Source organism: Aythya ferina (genome assembly GCF_964211825.1).
Source record: "Aythya ferina genome assembly, chromosome: 12".
Classification (NCBI taxonomy): Eukaryota; Metazoa; Chordata; class Aves; order Anseriformes; family Anatidae; genus Aythya; species Aythya ferina.
Window position 1 is genome coordinate 18,843,461 of NC_140308.1, and position 19,078 is coordinate 18,862,538.

Consider the following 19,078-nt stretch of genomic DNA (forward strand, 5'->3'; position numbering starts at 1 on the left):
TTTTTATTTTATTTTATTTTAATGGTGGCACTATAAATACATCTAAGCTTTTTAAGGCAATACAGCAGCAACTATTCAACAGACCAGTGTAAGTTTAAACAAATCCAGATTAAGAAAAAAAAAAAAAATCTGTGCCTTTCATTCCTGTCTCAAAACTTAACCTCATTTTAAAACAGGACAGCATGTTATCCTGACATGACTTGTCCTCAACAAGCACATGGTGGCTGTTATTATCTTATTTTAAGAATAGTTAACAAACATCTTTTACTGTGATATAAATTGTTTTATTGTCCTTTAAAGATACAGCAAAACTTCTTAACACCCTTAGGGTCCATATGTATTTGAGGAAAGCCCTTGAGCTTTCCAGAAGATAAACCCTACCTATTTATAACAATGAAATACCACTGGCCAGCATACATTGACTGACAGCTTGAAATAAGGTGAAAAGCCAGTACAACATGACAAGAAATTATCTGTCCTCACAGACCTTTTAAATCTTGATCCTGAACATTTCAGAAATAGCAGGGAACAATGAAAGTTTTCAATGTCATGTTACATTCACTCATTGCATACCTATCTCTGTTAGCTTTTCATTTATTTCACTATACCTCCATTCCATTCACCTTTACTGACCGTCAATAAGTGGGAAATCATAGAATCATAGAATATCCTGAGTTGGAAGGGACCCTTAAGGATCATCAAGTCCAACTCTTGACACCGCACAGGTCTACCCAAAAGTTCAGACCATGTGACTAAGTGCACAGTCCAATCTCTTCTTAAATTCAGACAGGCTCGGTGCAGTGACCACTTCCCTGGGGAGCCTGTTCCAGTGTGCAACCACCCTCTCTGTGAAGAACCCCCTCCTGATGTCAAGCCTAAATTTCCCCTGCCTCAGCTTAACCCCGTTCCCGCGGGTCCTGTCACTGGTGTTAATGGAGAAAAGGTCTCCTGCCTCTCGACACCCCCTTACGAGGAAGTTGTAGACTGTGATGAGGTCTCCCCTCAGCCTCCTCTTCTCCAGGCTGAACAGGCCCAGTGACCTCAGCCGTTCTTCGTACGTCTTCCCCTCCAGGCCTTTCACCATCTTCGTAGCCCTCCTCTGGACACTTTCCAACAGTTTCATGTCCTTTTTATACTGTGGTGCCCAGAACTGCACACAGTACTCGAGGTGAGACCGCACCAGCGCAGAGTAGAGCGGGACAATCACCTCCCTTGACCTACTAGCGATGCCGTGCTTGATGCACCCCAGGACACGATTGGCCCTCCTGGCTGCCAGGGCACACTGCTGGCTCATATTCAACTTGCTGTCTACCACGACCCCCAGATCCCTCTCTTCTAGGCTGCTCTCCAGCGTCTCATCGCCCAGTCTGTACGTGCAGCCAGGGTTTCCCCGTCCCAGGTGCAGGACCCAGCACTTGCTCTTATTGAACTTCATGCGGTTGGTGATCGCCCAGCTCTCCAACCTATCCAGATCCCTCTGCAAGGCCTTTCCACGCTCATTTGAGTCCACAACTCCTCCAAGTTTGGTGTCATCAGCAAACTTGCTCAAAATACCTTCTATTCCTACATCCAGATCGTTTATAAAAATATTGAAAAGTACCGGCCCTAAAATGGAGCCTTGAGGGACCCCACTGGTGACCGCCCGCCAGCCTGACACAGCCCCATTTACCACAACCTTTTGAGCCCTGCCCGTCAGCCAATTGCTCACCCACTGGATGATGTTTTTGTTAAGTTGTATGATGGACATTTTGTCCAGTAGGATCCTATGGGAAACCGTGTCAAAAGCCTTGCTGAAGTCCAAAAAAATCACATCAGCTGGTTTCCCTTGGTCCACCATACGGGTGATCTTATCATAAAAGGAAATCAGGTTAGTTAGGCAGGACCTACCCTTCACAAACCCCCAAATATCTACATTGTTTTTATAGAACAATTACTTTAGAGTTCGCAACGTAATAAAAACAAGGAAAAAAAAACTTAAAGCACGTGTTTTAACATGAGAAATCTTTGTACCTCGTCTGTGTTGTAGATAATCTGCAGCCCCGAAGAGATCATCTCAACCAAATAGATGAGAAATAATGACACAGCATTTATCTGAAGTAATTAAAGACAAAAACAAAACTGTAATTAAGTTTAAATTTATTGGAGTCAAATAAACAAACAAGCTAAATGGGAAGGTACTCACTAATAAAGATGGCACTATTATAACACAGAATTAGTTGTGGTTCTTCAGAAATATTAGTTTAATGTACCAATATCCTACATCTATTGATGTTGAAACAATCAAAAGGAGTGTTACTAATAAACACTTTCCTCTACAACTTCTGCTACAGTATCATTTTTTTAAATTGTTTTAAACCATACTTTTTAAAATTTTTTTTATTATTTTGTTTTGCTCAGGAATAATACTGCTTTGACTTAAAGACAGTCACTTTAGTCACAAGCTGTTTCAAGCATACATACATGACAATTCACCAAGAGAAAACAAGCAGAATATTGCAGGGTACATACCACACCTAAAAAGCAGATCACTTTATGCATAACTGGACCTTTAGCATTATCATCTGACAGAACTACAATTAGAACATTCAGATTATGATTACATCTATGAAAACTTTCATTCTGTTGCTATATATTGCATTTATTATTAATAGTAATTACTTTTAGCAGTTGTATGGACATGCATCATAATGTCATTTTATCATTAGTTACACTGTTTTTGTTACACAGAATTCTAGTAAAAATTAGAATTTTTAAAACTTTGATAGAGAAAGAAAGTTTACCACAATAATTTGCTTTAATGAGCTATAAAAACACAACTTCTGTATATGAAATTTAGAGAAACTATCTAGAATATAAATTGGAAGAATAAGGTCCAGATTCTATAAACTCCAAAAGATTTGAAGAACCAGTGACTTCAATTTCTTAATACGATCTGAGAAGCATCAAGTACAGTAACAATGGCTGGCCAGCTACTTAGCATATTCCCTTTTTCCCAACTCAATTACCTCAGTTACTCTCTTTTTTGTTCACTCCGTAGGGATGAAAACCCTCTATTTCTACAGATTTGCTGATGAGAAAAGGGAATGGGCATTCATGTTTATAAAAAAAAGGATGATTTGCCAAGAAAAGCAGAGACTTAGAACAATCACACAATGCTCCCCAAGTCCCAGAACTGCTGTCTTCTCCCACAGATAAAAAATATGCACGTTAAGGAAGTTTCACTCAGAAGTCCAAAACACCGGCTTAGGATAACTCCCATGTTCATTTTTCTCTGAACAAACGTTTTCTGAATCCAACACATTACTGTACAAACTATTTTGGTGATGTTGGTACCATGAAATAATTATCAACCTACTGTCACTTCTGAGTAACTTCAGGAGCAATTTATGAATTAAAAGAATATGTAAAGTTATGGAATGCAAAAGGACACTCTCATGAACACATAAAAGGGTCTGAAAGTACAAAGGGAAAAAAAATAGTAAATCAATGCTCTGAAAAATGAAAGAAAATAAAACTATCAATAGGGAAGTTATATGATGAATCTGATTAGGGACTGCTATGCAAAATACTAAACAACAAGTCTCTAGACAAAGCCGTTGACAGCATCCATTAAATCTTTACTGTGAAGGAACTTTGCTCAGACTTATGTGAAATTAAGCTGGGAATGATAATAAATAGATATAGAATTCAGCGTAAAACTACATCTTTCATTTCTCTGTCTATTTCAACATTTTAATGCCAGGATTATTTAGTGACAGCCATCTCTTGGCCTCAAAAAGAATAAGGATTAAAAAGAAACAATCATCTACCTCCACAAATCCTGCAGGTATTTTAATACCTTCTCACCAAAATATACCACTGTGTTTTATTTGATTATTTATTTGATTTGATTTGTTTTATTTAGTCTGTCCTTTTCATCAAAAGATGCAGAAGAAAATTCAGTTTTATGATGTTTAATGCACCTAACAGAAATCTAAACATTTTTTGAGATGGTTGCATCATGGAAGAACCAAGACAGTAACATTATTTAAAAGCCATCCACACACACTTTACCTGAAGATGACCATATTCCTTAGCCGAGAAGACCTCATCTCCAGTATGTGCACTGAAAACAGAATGAAGACATTCAGATGGTTTGGGGTCTTGCTTAAACTGCTGAACCTAAAGGTGATTTAAAGGCAAAACATAAAATCAAATTCAATAATTTCCAAGTGTTTGGCAACTGCAAATTCACTATATAACTCAGGTGTTTCAAAATTTTCTGAGAATCAAGCTATGTGAAACTTAGAAACAGCAGTTCCTAAAACTTACCGTAAACTATATCATACCCACTAATGTACACATCTGTGAAGAACAAAAAAATACAACCCTTCTAGTTTATTTCATTTTCATAGAAAAAAAGTGTAATAGCGAGCTACAGATGCTGAAACTGTAGCAGGAAGTGTGCTGAAGTGTATCATGTCTACCTTGAATTCACAGATCTGAAGTATATTCAGAGAATCCTGACCCATAAGCTTTCAGTTCAAGAAAGAGAATAAATGAATGCTACTTTGTATAGTTACCATATCTAGTCAGTGAACGTATTCAGTATACTTTAGGTTATAACTCATATGTTTATTGGCATTAGAATATAACATCTGCAATTATGGTCACAAGGAGTATAATCTATTCTTGTCACATCTCACTATTTGGGTACATATAATTCATTTTAGAAACAGAGAATCACAGAATCATTTAGGTTGGAAAAGACCTCTAAGATCATCCAGTCCAACCTTTAACCTGGTACTGACAAGTCCACCACTAAACCATACTACCAAAGTTCTACATCTACACATTTCTTGAAGACCTCCAGAGAAGGTGACTCAACCACTCCCCTGGGCAGCCTATTCCAATGCCACACAACCCCTTCAGTAAAGAAATTTCTCCTAATATCCAACCTGATATTATGAAAAAGCATGTTCCCTCTGGATAGTCAGCGCATATAAAATTTCTCAGAATAAAGTCCATCGGTAAATGATGTCTGTTAGGTAACTGAGACTGCTTATTACTACACTGCAGGACGAGAGAAGATTTTATAGTAATCAAGGTGAAAAATGACAACCAGTACATCAACAGTTTGACACCTGTGTTAATTTAACACTCATTATTCATAAATGTACTGATCACCCTCGAAACAAAACACTGCATGTCAAAGAGAAAAATAACAGCTCAAATGAAACAAGATCAATTTAGGTCAAGATTATTTAAAGATCTGAGACTACAGAGAATCAGACTAAGAAAACAGAAAAGCTATCATGTCAGCATAAACACAACTGGCAATATGCCTGATTTGCTTATTATTACTACTGATAGATGCCTACGAATTTTATATTACAGTTTGTGCACTTAGAAGTGATGTCAACTACACAGCAAAATGGAAATGATTCTTAATAACAGTTTAAAGTCAGTTGGATGAAATTTAAAATAAAATAATCACCAAATATAGGTATTTAACTGTTCGTAGAATTACTGCTAACCACGACACGAAATTAATGCACCGTATCTAAATTTTGACAAGGAGAAGCCCTGAATATTCTTGAGCGTACACTGACTGACAAGAGGATTACAGGCTGAATATATACATTATAAAATGCAACTGCATTATAGCATAAACAAATTACCCTGTTTCTACATTCACTTTGGATTGCTGCCCTTCTGAATATACATCATTAAATCAAAGAAGACTGCTAAAGAAACCAAGCAAAATAATCACGTTGGCTACCTAGGTAAGGAAAATAACAAATGCAATAACCAAGTTCACAGTCCAAAGAAAACTCTCTAGTCTTCAATAGAAGAAATTTTGTATCCTTCCATTTCCAGGAATAAAAAGATGGTAAAAAAAAAAAAAAACACACCATGTTACTAATGGTCTAATACTTAAAAGGGATAAATATCTGCAAAATGAATCCAAACAAATTTAAAATGTGCCATGATGCTTACTCTCTTTGCAAGATTCTCCTTTCTTTTATACCTTCACACAATGCAGCAACCTAGCAAAAATGGGCAATGTTTTTAGCTGAGCCACACAGTAATACTGCATTCCCCTTTTGAATTCTATCTATATTTAGAGGCTAGTTTTTCCAGTTTAATTAATGCTTTAGAATTGAGTGCTTCTGTCCGCACTACAGTGGTTTACCTTATCGGCCTGACGCATGTAGCAGTAAAGAATTCCTCTCATACACTTTATAGCAGAATGCTCCAGTTCATGAGTTCTTCCCTTGTCATCATCAATACGCCTGGTTAAGAAAGATAATTCATAAAACAAATTGGAAATGCATTAAGAAAACACAAAGGAAAAAAAGGATACATTAATGCTTTGGGGTATTAAGTATTTAACTAACATTATCATATAGTGCCCACACTCTTATCAATGTATTTACAGCTCTGCCCATTATTCCCTCATTAAAAAAAATATTATTTTTAGGTTATGTTGCAGCTTACACAAACATTCCTATATCAAGTTTTAAAAGGAAAAAAAATCCTTGAAGCTATTATAATATTGTAAGCTACTGTTCTGTGTTCCTTGAGAGATACATAACATGAAGGTAATTTTGCTTTAATTCTACAAAACATTTCATTCATAATTAAGGACTTTCCTGATGATGTTAAGCTACAGCTGTATGTACAAGATCTGAAAGTTAACTACACAAATGTTCAGAAATGTGTTTTAAGGCACTTTTTTTTTATATCATGAAATCAAACAATACTCACAATTACTACATTACTGACCATATATTAAGAACTATGCCAAATCTCAGGTTACTTTAACAAGAAATGTATTGTGTGTAAACAAGCCTGATCACTGCATTCATTGTTCTTTCCCCTTTCTTGATTTTTAACTGAGCTTTTTAGGATGAAAATGAAATTTTCTTACAAATCTGTAACTTAAAACAACACATTTCTGATACAAATATGCACTGCAGCATAGTTTGCTCACTGCTCTTTCTCAGTCCACTTTATAATTGTCACTAATTTGGTTATAGTTAAGCAGACAATAACTACATTAGGAAGCACATCCTTTCCCACCATTCTTAACATGTCATTAGCTTATTTAAATGGTAATCCTGGATACAAGGAATGTACTTGATTTCAATTCCAAAGTTCAACCGGGGGAGGGGGGGGAACAAGTAATAAAACCATAATACAAACTGAAGAGGCTGGGTTTTTTTGAGCAGTAGGATTTATCCTCAACATTATCATAAATCCAAAGAGCAGTAAGAAGCAGAAAAATAGGCTCTGAAGTTTTCACTTAATAACCTATATTTTTCTCCTTTTATTCACAACAGCAATGTTTGTTTTCTTAATGTGCTCTTCAGAAGTTTAGGTTTTACTGAATAACAGTACTGGTATGAGTCAAGCACAGTAATTTGTATCTGGTAGATAATGCAGACTTTCACATGAGTCCTGTATCTTAGCTCATTATGAATTTTAGTCATATGCTTAATTTGAATCATCAACTTTTGCCCATCAAAGGCAATTCACTGTGTGGCAGCCAAGTCCAGGACCTTGTTTTAAGCGTAAGTGGAAATAACGCAAAGGACTCGTCTTGCCACTTGCCCTTTCTTCAATCTGCAAGTTTCACATATCAGCTTCTGTAATTCTACAAACTGGGAATTAAAGACTGAATAGCTCAGGCAAAGCTATGCCATGCTTTATTCTGTGAGGCTTTTTCAGCTGCTGAAAATTCAGAATAATCATCTGTGTATCTTTTAGTCTTCCTTCCAAACTTCTCAGTTTTTTTCATTTTCAGATGCTTTTATTTCACCCAAGGAAGTGGAATTAAAAGATACAAACATTTCAGTATAAAAGAAATGAAAGTAATAATTACACATTCTGAATGCTAATTTCCTTGTAGTTTTTGCTAGTTTCTGAAAATTTTGAGATCCATTAGACCTCATGCATGGCATTTCCAGAAGAAAACACAGACTAGTAATTACAAAGATCTTTGTATGACTTCTCTTTCAAAAAGCATCATTTTGAAACACTTCTGAGAAAATAATTTTAATTACTCTTTTTCGCATTCATATCATATGTACAGAATCTAAAGCAACAAATACAGACAAAAAAAAGAAACTGAAAACTTTTTATCTGATAGATAGATTATGTTTACTTTGACAGTTGTTCCCCATGTTACTTCTGGCACTACTTCTGTAAAGTATACTAAAATTTTGTCTAAGAATGTGATTACTACCTCACCACTAGTTGGTGACTATTAAAAACAGAGTAAATTAATCCATATTCACACACCATCATCTTCGTTAAGAACACTACATTTGAGTTATCATCACCTCCATATTTTCTTGGGTGGCTAGGGAAGCAAGGTTGGAGACGAGGAATACTAAATCTCAGAAATGAACGAACAATAAGTCATTGCAATGCTAGTCATGAAGCACCTTGTATATTACAATGCCTTTGTTCTTCTATATTCTCCAGTTTCACAGACAGTTTAACAAGTCATCCTTTTGACTTATGTATAGCTTTGTAACATTTTGAATCACTATGATTTTGCAGTCTTTTGCAAAAAGAGAAATCCATTTATTTTTGCTGAAGTGACAAATCTATCATTAACATGAAGCACAGAATTCAAAACAGCAATGAGTTAAATTGGGAGAGTCAAAACTGCAATATTAGTGAACAGAGAAGGAAGAACTGTAAGCAGAGAAAAATTATAGACACTGATGGAGCACAGATCAAAGGCAGTTTTCAGTGAGTCAGAATGCAGGCAGTGTGATATGAATGCTTAAATCTAGACCAGCATCCAGGCTTTGAATGGAATCATCCCCACTTATCATCCAGTGGTTAGATTTGCAAAACAGCTTTGAAACACAAATTCCTCTAAGAGGAAACTGAACAACAAATGTACTCTAATACCTCTAATTCCCACAGTCCCCCAACAAGCTGTGCAAATTATTAGTACTTTGAACAGGTATGAATTATATAGGCTAGAGGGACGTTCGGTCTAGGAACCTAGAATAAATCCAATCCGAAGTAAAACCTTCAAAATACTTATGGAGAATTAGGGTCCCCCCTCAGAATCAACAGCTTCAACTCACTGACACATTACTGCAAAGCCAAATTATTGGTGATTGTAAACAAAATCATAGGGAGAAAGTCAATCCTATCACACATTAACAACAAACTAAAGGAATTTGTACAGAAAGTGAACCGCCCAAAATTAGAAAAGGAATATAGAATGACAATTACAGTCATTATAGTAAAATATTAAGGCAAGTAAAACCAAATCAGTAGCTCTTGATGGTTTAACTGAGTATGTGAGGAAGGATGAAGGCAAGGAGGTACCTTTATTCACAGAGGATGAAGATTAAACTTTTCAAATGAGGTCTTGATGAGAACTCGGCATAAGAAATCATCAGAAAAATTGTTTTGTTTAACATCATTACCTTTACATATCTGAATGGCACCTAATATTTAATGTATCGGTAGATGGGAGTAAATATTTGAACTGTACACTCAAATGTTAAAATCCATAGAAAAATATTCTTTTTGCTTATTTTAAAACAGTTACATTTTATTGACATTGTAACAGCAGTTAGACAAAGGCATTTAACCCACCAACAATTACTTAGGAAAAAAAAAAAATGTAGAATTACCACTGAAGCAGAAGAACACACACCTTAACAAAACTGCAATATATTGAAGATATTTCACATGTTTTTTGTTAGTTTTAGTACTACTATTCAAGGGAAAACAACTGTTTTCTTCAAAAAGAAAGTCACGAAGAATAATTTTAATTATATGAACTGGAAAGCAATCTAGCACCATGAAAGCCTGACTGTTTTGATGACTTATTAAGATTCTCGTTGCAGTTTAAAGGTTGTCAGTAAAATGATTTGAGAAATAACCGCTACTGACAAAAGAATGGAAAGGAACAACCTTACACTTTCAGGAAAAGCAGAAGAAATTTTTGAAGAAAGAAGAAGAAAGAAATAAGCAATGAAAATCTTCATCACTTTCCTATTAATTTAGCGAGAATAGATCTTAAATTTGTCTGAGAATTTAAGACAAATTCTTCATACCACTGAAAATAGCATTTTTCAATATCCAGATACAATTCAGGATCAGACTGCAGTCTTCCCATTTATTAGTTATTAACATAAACACAAAGGGAGACGGGCCTTCTGCCACCAAACCACTGACTATGTTACTGTTGATAATAACCCCTGGGCTTAGCAGAACAGTTTTGTCGCAGTGGAGAAGTTAATATATCATTTCCATAGTTGGATAGGATTTGTAATTATATCTTGTTATGACATCCTTTCCCACTACTCTCAGAAATCCTGTCAATACACAACCCTTTATACTTCATGCAAGCTAACAACCATAGTCTAAACCAATATAGATGTGGAATTTATCCTGTGCTTCATTTCTGGCTTTTAATTTAAACTGCATACACTCAGTTTAATCAATTATCCTGATGAAACAGAGTTTTCAGTGATCTGACAGCCTAGATCAGCATCCAGTTAACATACTTGTACTAAGAAGTTATCAAGCACATAAAGTAGAATTATAGAAAATCAAAGGCAACAAGAAAAGTAAGAAGAAATTATTATGTAACATACAACAAAATACCAGAAAAAATAACCTTTTGGTTTAACAGTCTCATGTCCTTTGTATCTGCTGTGGATAGTCGCTGTTATTTCCCAAACATATATTTCTCAGCATTTGAGGATTCAGTCTTCTGTGAGTATCCTGACTGTTACCCTACCACAAACCTGCTTCTGTGCTCAACTCAAGTACCACATTTGAAATGAGCAGTATTCCATGAGTACAGTTTGCCACAATAACCTGTATTTTTAATAGCATGCATGAATTCCTCGGTTTCAGAATACTGGTACCTATGAAATTATATGAAACTGTATATGCTTATCAAAATTACAGACATTTTTAACCTAGTAGCTACTTAAGTACTTTTTACTGAGATTCAGAAACATGCATCACCTCTAGGTGTTCACGATATTTTGGATAAAATATCATCTTTTAAAACATTCCCAACATACTACATAACAGAAATAATGGCAGAGATGTGAATTTAGAAGTTACGCACCTGTAAGCAAGAGCCAATGCCCAGGAACATGCAGCACAGTAAAGATTGTCATGCACTTTTGCCTTTCGGTTATCCCCATATGTCTTTGTAGGAAACAGACCTGTGGTTGGGCTTTGATGAAGTAGCAACGTTGTCTTAACTGGAAAAATGGAAAAAGAAATTAATTGTTGCTAATGAATAACATTTACAACATGTTTCTTCCAGTTTCTGCATAGGTATAAATCAATATGTGAATGTCTGAGCATGCACAATACAAAAGGGTCAGGAGAGACACACACAAAGAAAACTTTTTCATACTGGTTCGACTCTCAGATTAGAACTCTTCAAAAAACTCAGTATTCACAAAAACTCTGTGACTATTCCTATAGCACTGCCCACTCCACATGGAACCACTCCAACACAAGTCAGTAATTTCTCTTTTTTGCAAAAAATGTCTATAGTATATTGTCTGACCCCAAAATAATATAAACAATAGTTAAACTCAGCAGAACTCTACATTCAGAAAAATTAAGTTTTAACTCTGGCCAGATGATTATTTCAATATTCTTTAAAATAACAAGGAGTGAGACGTTGAGAGCAATGCATAGCATAAACTATTTACATCAGTTTTTAATATCAGCAGTATTCCTACTGCTCAATGTAGAATAATATAGACAACGGAAAACAGCAGTTACCATCACAGAGCAGTGAATGAAATACATATTCCAGTGCTGTATAATGTTTATATTTCTAGAAGCCACTCTTCAAAGTAAATTGGGAACAGTCCAGTTAAAAACAGAAAAGATCAATCAAACAAAAACACAACAACAAAAAAACAACAATGCTAAGGTTTTCATAACAGTAAAAAACACAAAATCTGCTTTCATATACATATATAAGCTCTACTAATTTCAGGGCTTTGCAATAGCTAGAGGATGGGGATGGACATGTTTAACAGTTCTCAAAAATAATACATCAAAACAACATGGTATGATTGGAAAGGGTATATTTAATTACCTATTTCGTATACTTTGAACTTTATTCAACAATTTAGAAACAACTACATGGACAACTTCTTAAAGGTAAAAGATGTCTGGGCTATTTTTCCTGTCCCATTTTCAGATGGAAGGGCTCTAGCAGAACCAACAAGTATTATGAGGATTAACATGGGAGTGGCTCTACTTATCTAAAAGATGCATAAGGAATATTTTCTTCTCCTACCTCATCCAAGTCCAACAGACACAGCTCAAAATTTTAAAAGGTCACAAACACTTTAAAAAGGTGTAAGGGGTAAGCTTGCTCTGTTCTGTGTCTTTTTTATGCAATCTTCCATGTTAAAACCAATTCCAAATTTGGTTAGTTAAAGCATCAAAATCTATCAGATCACCTTTATTCACCTTTACTCCCTCCTCATCTAAAATAATGGGGCCCAACTCTATTCTCTATCTATTCTATTGCTCCTGTTCCATCTATTCTACTGTTTGACAAGTGCAGATGTAATTTTGAATGCTTTGTACAGGTCATCATGATCTTTCAAACAATGTATGAAATATCCAAATATGTGTTACATTATCACGGGAATCTTATGAGGAATTGTAATGATATATTTTTTTTCTCTTCAGAAAACAGAAATCCTTATCAGAAATTGCAGATATTACTTAAAGCTAATGACTGTTATAACCATAACTGTAAATACTCCTGTAAATTGCACTGAAAATTTTTCATGGTAGGAACAATTCTTGTTTACTTACCAATTCTGTAATAATGATCTAATTTATCCCACAGACTTCCCCCCTCTGGTTTTGGAAGGTTAATACTTTTAAGTGGCTCATAAATTGAACCTAAAAAATAAAAGAAAAAATCAAGATCAGGATTAGTTACATAATTTTTACTGTTACTAAAATGCAATATGATTGTTTGTGTTTGTTATGCAAAGGCACAATTTATCTAATTTCAGTTCAAACAAAAAAATAGCATTTTTACTATCTCAGAAAATGTAACATTTCTGTATGCATTCTTTCTACAGTGCCTGTCCATGCAAGCAAGACCTCCATGTGGATCTCCAATGCCTCACAGATGTTTAGCTACAGCAAATGCCTAGTTGAATGCATATCTCAAACTCAAGAAAAAACGTTAGTGTGTTCTCATGTACTACTGAGGTCAGTAGTACAAACTGGTCAGCAGACACAGCCCCCAAATTACCTACATTTCAGGGAAATACAGTGTTACCATTTCTACATTATTCTTCTGCAGTGTCCCACATATTGACTACTTCCCTGTTTGCACCTGAACACTCTGTTTTGCTGATAGCTGAAATTAGCTACCTATCAGACAGATGGGTTTCTTTAAAATTTCTGAGGTAAACCATTTCCAGAACCTAATGTTAAGAGTAACATACTGCTCTCCTTCCATAAATCTTCGTGGCTTTATTCAATACTGTGGACTGCAGGATCTCCCACGGTGTCATTTGACCGGAGGAAGAATGGGAGCCTCCCCTTTCTGGACTGCACGCTGCCCTTCTGAAAAGCTCAGAGTGAATTGTCAGGGAAGCCCAGACAGCCAGACGCTTCTGGCAGGATGCAGCAGAGTGCTCCTATTCAGGTTGCTTCTTTTGCACTCCCTGCACATATCCAAGTATTAGACAAGAGACTGTCCATAAGTGGGACTCAACCAAAACCAAACGGAACATGTAGAGTGGTGACAGAGGCCTTATTAATCAAATCCTGAGGAAGGAGGACTGAGAACTATTTCCTGCCCCTCCAGGTCTCATCCCTCACCCCTCACATTAGTATTACTTTTGCTTTGCAGTAGCAGTAAAGAAAATTCCTTTTCTCCCACCAAAATCCACCACCCCTACTCGAGCAGACTCCCGTGGGTCCTTTGTTGAATTCCCTGGTAATGTTTAAGCACACAGTGGAGCTTTCACTGCCACCTTGCCTGTACTCGCTGGGAGAGGTAAGGAGCAAGGACCGCAGGCAGGTGGGAAGCACAGAGGGCTCACTTGTTTGGTTGCCTAAAAAACAAAGCTAGAAGACACACGTTGTTCTGTACTAGGAAAGCAACCTCGATCTATAACAGCTCTCATACCTTCTGTTTAACATTCAACATTCTGAACCCAATTAATTTTTTGTTTCAGAGCAGTATTAGGTTTTTCAACTTCTTTTTGCCTAGGAATTTCTGTCCTTTAAAAGATTCATGATCTCTATTGTTAAGACTACTAATCCAGTTGTCTTGCAAAAGCACACTATAGTAACCTGAAGCGATTTTAATTTTATAAGGTGACTTGGTCAAAGTAGGACAGAATATGCGTAGGAAAAAATCTTCAGCCAGTCACTTATTTGCATAAAAAGTAGCAAATTCATGAGAAATGTTTACTTATGAGGTTCTCAAAGGCAAAATAAAGATACTTACTCTTAGATTTGTTAACTATGTGACACATACATAGGACGCTAGTCTGCGTGAAGTGGGTTCAGAATATCTCTTTCCTGAAGACCATTAAGCCCTACACTGCACTGTGAAAACCAGGTGAGTATTCACAGGCACAAACACATATACACACAAGGTACAAGTTTCTAAAATAAAATTGTTCTAATTTACATACTTACCAGACAATCTGTGACCCTCTGTGGCCAGAGAAACAAAATAAAGTTATCATCAACAGAAAGTATATGCTTGGCTCCTATTTCACAGCATGAAGATTTCAACTTTGGGCAGAAAGAATACTGAACAGAGCAAACAGCAGGAAAACGTCAAAGCACTACTATCTACCAATTATATTCGTTTAGATATTTCAAACTTTACCAGCAGGAATAAATGAAATAGTTGGAATGGTTGTTGATGAAAAAAAAAAGATGAAGTGGATTCAAAGTTCAAGAAAATTGACAAGAAGTTTTATTCTTTAAAAAGTATATGCAAGAGAAGTTGTTTAAAGCAACACTCAAAACTCAAGTCTTTTGCATATTGCTCACAAATACCTATGTAGTTTATGTTTGTTTGCATGTCTAGATGTCTGCTGGACAAGTCCTGTGGTAAATTATGGGTCATTAGTACCATGATCTAATTGAAAACAACAAGCAGACAAAAAACCATGAAGCTGGCTGCTATTTCTGTGTGGTTTTATAGTGAGACCATAACACCAGGGGAGCTGTAAGTATTTTTAGGATAGCTAAAAAAGCCTGCCTATGCTCTTTTCCAGAATCCACGTAACAGTTTATTTCAGCAAGACAGAAACTTAATACATGAAGTTATTTTCAATTACTTATTTAATATGGGATTTAAAACTGACAAAATGACATCAAGACGCTACAACACTGAAAGTGAATGACACCTGCAATTGAGCTCCCAGCACTGAAGCTGAATGAGATGCAATTGAGTTCTCAGTTTGCATGTTACCATTCAGAACAAGGAGAATGAGGACATTCAACTACCATTTTTTAAAATATCTAATTTCACTGTGACCATACAGTACAAGTTTCATTTAAGGTAAATATGCACATGTCCTAGGAAGGAATACTAAAATACTTTGCTGATTTAGTATTTTTAAGCTGTATACTGATGTACAAACATATACAAAATTTAAATAGGGTACACAGTAGTTTAGATTTTCTTCCCACAAAGAATGAAGCATGCCCATATTTCCTCAAATCAGAAGTGGACCACTGCGGGTCAATAACTACTTCAAAATAAACTAATAAATTGGAAATCAACATCACTTCCTACATTCAGGTATTTAATTTAGTCTGTTAAAAGTCAAAGTCCTTGACCCATCTCTAATTAAATCCCTATTTTTCCTTAGATATTTCACTAACTAAATATGCTATATCCATATTTTAGACAGAAAATGAGAAAATAAATCCCCCTTCACTTCAGATGTGGCTCCGTAAAGATCCACATTAATATGATTTCATCATTCTTCAGGTTGAAGAATTTCTGAAAAGGACAGCCATTTCCTTTCAAAGTATTAGAGAACAGGAAGAAATCTGAAACAGCAAAATAAAAGCAGCATCAATTACTAATGCAGAACTTCCATAATATTTGGACAAGATATTTCAGACTGAGCTAAGACACTGGAACTGTACAAATACATTACTGAGCAGATTAAACTCAAATGTACAATAATTTCAGGAAAAATTAACAATTTATTCATCTCTTATAAGCAGAGTACAATGCTGAAGGAAATTAAGGGAAGGTCTCCGAGACAAGCTGTAAGCAGTGTGAATAACTGCATATACAATCTGCAGAGGCTGAAAATCCTTATGTCATCCTGACGTTAGAGTGCTTGCCCATCCACTTTGTTGTTACTCTAGTTACATTCAAGAATAGCATTAATTGATCTTCAGGAAGAACTACAAACTGCCTAGATATTTAGATTGAAAATATATGGCCAATATTTTAAAACCCTCTTCCCAAACTCGTATCTCGAGAGGCTTTGAGCATCCCCACATCGCAGTAACATCAGAACGACAGCCGAATGGAATTCTGCACCTAGACTATGGAGAAAGGTTTACCTACTTTAGGATGGATTGATTATTCAAATTCTACAAAGTACTTAAACAAGCAAACCCCTAAAGTTTAATCACAAGCAAATGGAGGTAACATGACAAGAATTTTATTTCAAACATTTAATATGCCAAAGGCAAATGTACCCATGCATAACTAATATCAGCACACAGCTGACAAAAAAGCCTCAAAATACCAGATTTCTTTCTAGATTTGATGCATAGCACGAGAATCAAAACTGACTGCAGCCCTTAAACACAACACTAGTTCTGTAATACAACACTTGAGACACCAGCAAGTTCTGGATCTCAGATCACAAGTATATCATTGCCCAATATTAGTACGGGGAATGCCATCTTCACGTTACAGTCATTGGGACGAAAGAGGATTTTATTTCTTCATGCAGGAAATTTTAAGAATAATTATACCATATGAACAAATCATATCCTGCCAATGTGACATTTCATTTCCCTCTAGACTCCCGCAATCTCTCCTGAGCTGAGACTCAGTGAGTACTGAAGAGAAATGTTAGATATAACAGATATAACACAGTTTACTCTAACAGTTCTGTGCCATTAAGTTGCCTACTTTAAAGTCCAAACTCATAGACTTGAGCAAGGTGATAATAAAAAAATAACTTTCAGAAACAAGAAATAGGTTTATCTTTCACTAGAAAGAAGATTCATTTCTCATATATTTCAACATCTGAACACTATTATCCCATGAACTTAGCATGTACCACCTGTGGTGGTGGTGGGATTTGGTTTTTTGAAATCACTATGTACTGGAGGAAACTACCATCTCGCAGCTGACCCTTCTTTGAGCAAAAAGCTGGACTAGCTGAGCTCCAAACTTTCCTTCCAAACTGAACAGTTACACGATTCAGTGACACCACCACCAGAAAACCCAAGGGGGCAAAAAATAAAAGAAAATAGAAACTAATTTTGAGGCATTTCTCTAACTGAACAAACACTAGGAGTAAATGCAAGGGACAAAATGTTACCCAGACTGAGGAACAGTCACAGCAGAGGTACAAAGGAGTAAAATCTTGTAATGGTTTTATATAAATAGTTGTAAGGTGACAACACTTTTCAGCTATTACTTATCAAGAAAAATAATGTGCTGGACCGTACAGAATTCAAGATATTTTAGAATGTCATGGGAGGAAAAAAAAAAAAAAAAGTCTGTTTTCTATTTCCCTTTTTAGCCCATTGTAACTAATTGAAATTACTGATTTCAGTAATTTCAATTTATAGTAACTAACTACTCAATTATATACATATATAAATATATAACAATTTATAGTAACTGACTAAAATTCAATTTAGAGTAACTAACAACTCACAAAAGTTACCAAAGACCAAAAAGAAAAAGAAAACCTTAACTGCCATGCCAGCACACAAGAGCTTCACATAACCAAAATGCCAAAGTGTGCCACACAAGCCTTGTAAATGGTACAAGCAAGGCAGAACAATGATCAGGGTTTTCAAGGCCATCGCTGTCATTTCTCAGCCTGCGAACTTACAACAATACCTCTTAACACTACTAAAAACATTTATTTTGTGTCATAACTAAAACCAGAAATGTCAAGTAGCAACATGATAATCAAGAAAAAGTATTTTTTATTTATTTATTACAATGTCAACAGTCCACAAGCCTTTTCATGTTGGAAGAGGCAAAACAGAAATGCCACAGGCAGAGTTCAAGTGACTCAGTTGCCGCAAAAGACAGCTGAAATCCTCTTATCTGATAACCCTCACTATCACTTGTGCTGCTAACATGTTTCACTGCAGAGTGAACAAGAGGTTGAGGATCTTCCCAAATCAGCTACTACACGTACAGACACATTTGTTGCTGTCAAACTCTTTCCAAAATCTATTAAGCTAAAAATGTAATGGTCTTGATAACTTCATATATACAAGCTCCTGTTGTAGCTAAGGAGAAGCTGCCTCATGAGGCTTTATTTTGCTTCCACTTAACTTCCAAAAGTCAAGGTTTAGAACAATGACTGACTTGCAGGTAATCTTACTCCTTGTTGCTAAACCAGTCACGTTGTTATTGTTGTTTTTCTTGTAAGAAATTAAATCTAAAACACCATTATTTGTACACTTTTCACATAACCATTAGCTTAGAAACACAATTCAGTTATGAGATTGTTATACTGACAGACATTTGCAAGAACATAAACACAAAAAAGAAAATCCAAACAAAACAGGAAGAGTAGACTTCAATTTAAGTAGATTCCAATTTCCATAAATTTTCACTTGAATTTTTAAGTTATATTGCACAATTCAGAAAAGCTGCTAACACAAAACACTGCGTGAAACACAGAACAATTACTGTTTTTGTTGGATTCAATAGCCACAAACAAAAGCACAAAACTGCACACTTACCAAATTTTAAAAAAGCATGCGCAGATGAGGTTCTGTCATCATCCAAATTGGCCATTTCAAATTGGTGCAGCTAATCACAAACGTCTCAGGCTAAGCTACAGCA

At 35.7% G+C, this 19,078-nt stretch overlaps 1 protein-coding gene across 8 annotated transcripts in view; it reads right to left on the minus strand.

Annotated features, from left to right (window-relative positions):
* The window catches only part of PHKB (phosphorylase kinase regulatory subunit beta), a 77,660-nt gene that overhangs the window by 56,138 nt on the left and 2,444 nt on the right, over positions 1-19,078 (minus strand). For 2 of the 8 annotated variants that reach the window (XM_084533153.1, XM_084533154.1), the window contains exons 2-8: positions 18,976-19,070; positions 14,689-14,706; positions 12,835-12,924; positions 11,105-11,243; positions 6,176-6,275; positions 4,054-4,161; positions 2,011-2,091 (exon numbers count right to left, since the gene is read on the minus strand). In XM_084533153.1, coding sequence (XP_084389279.1) covers positions 2,011-2,091; positions 4,054-4,161; positions 6,176-6,275; positions 11,105-11,243; positions 12,835-12,924; positions 14,689-14,706; positions 18,976-19,030 — 591 coding nt within the window. In that variant the 5' untranslated portion in view covers positions 19,031-19,070. The remainder of the gene's footprint in view (positions 1-2,010; positions 2,092-4,053; positions 4,162-6,175; positions 6,276-11,104; positions 11,244-12,834; positions 12,925-14,688; positions 14,707-18,975; positions 19,071-19,078) is intronic. The other 6 variants (XM_084533155.1, XM_084533156.1, XM_084533151.1 and 3 more) reach the window with 4 other exon arrangements.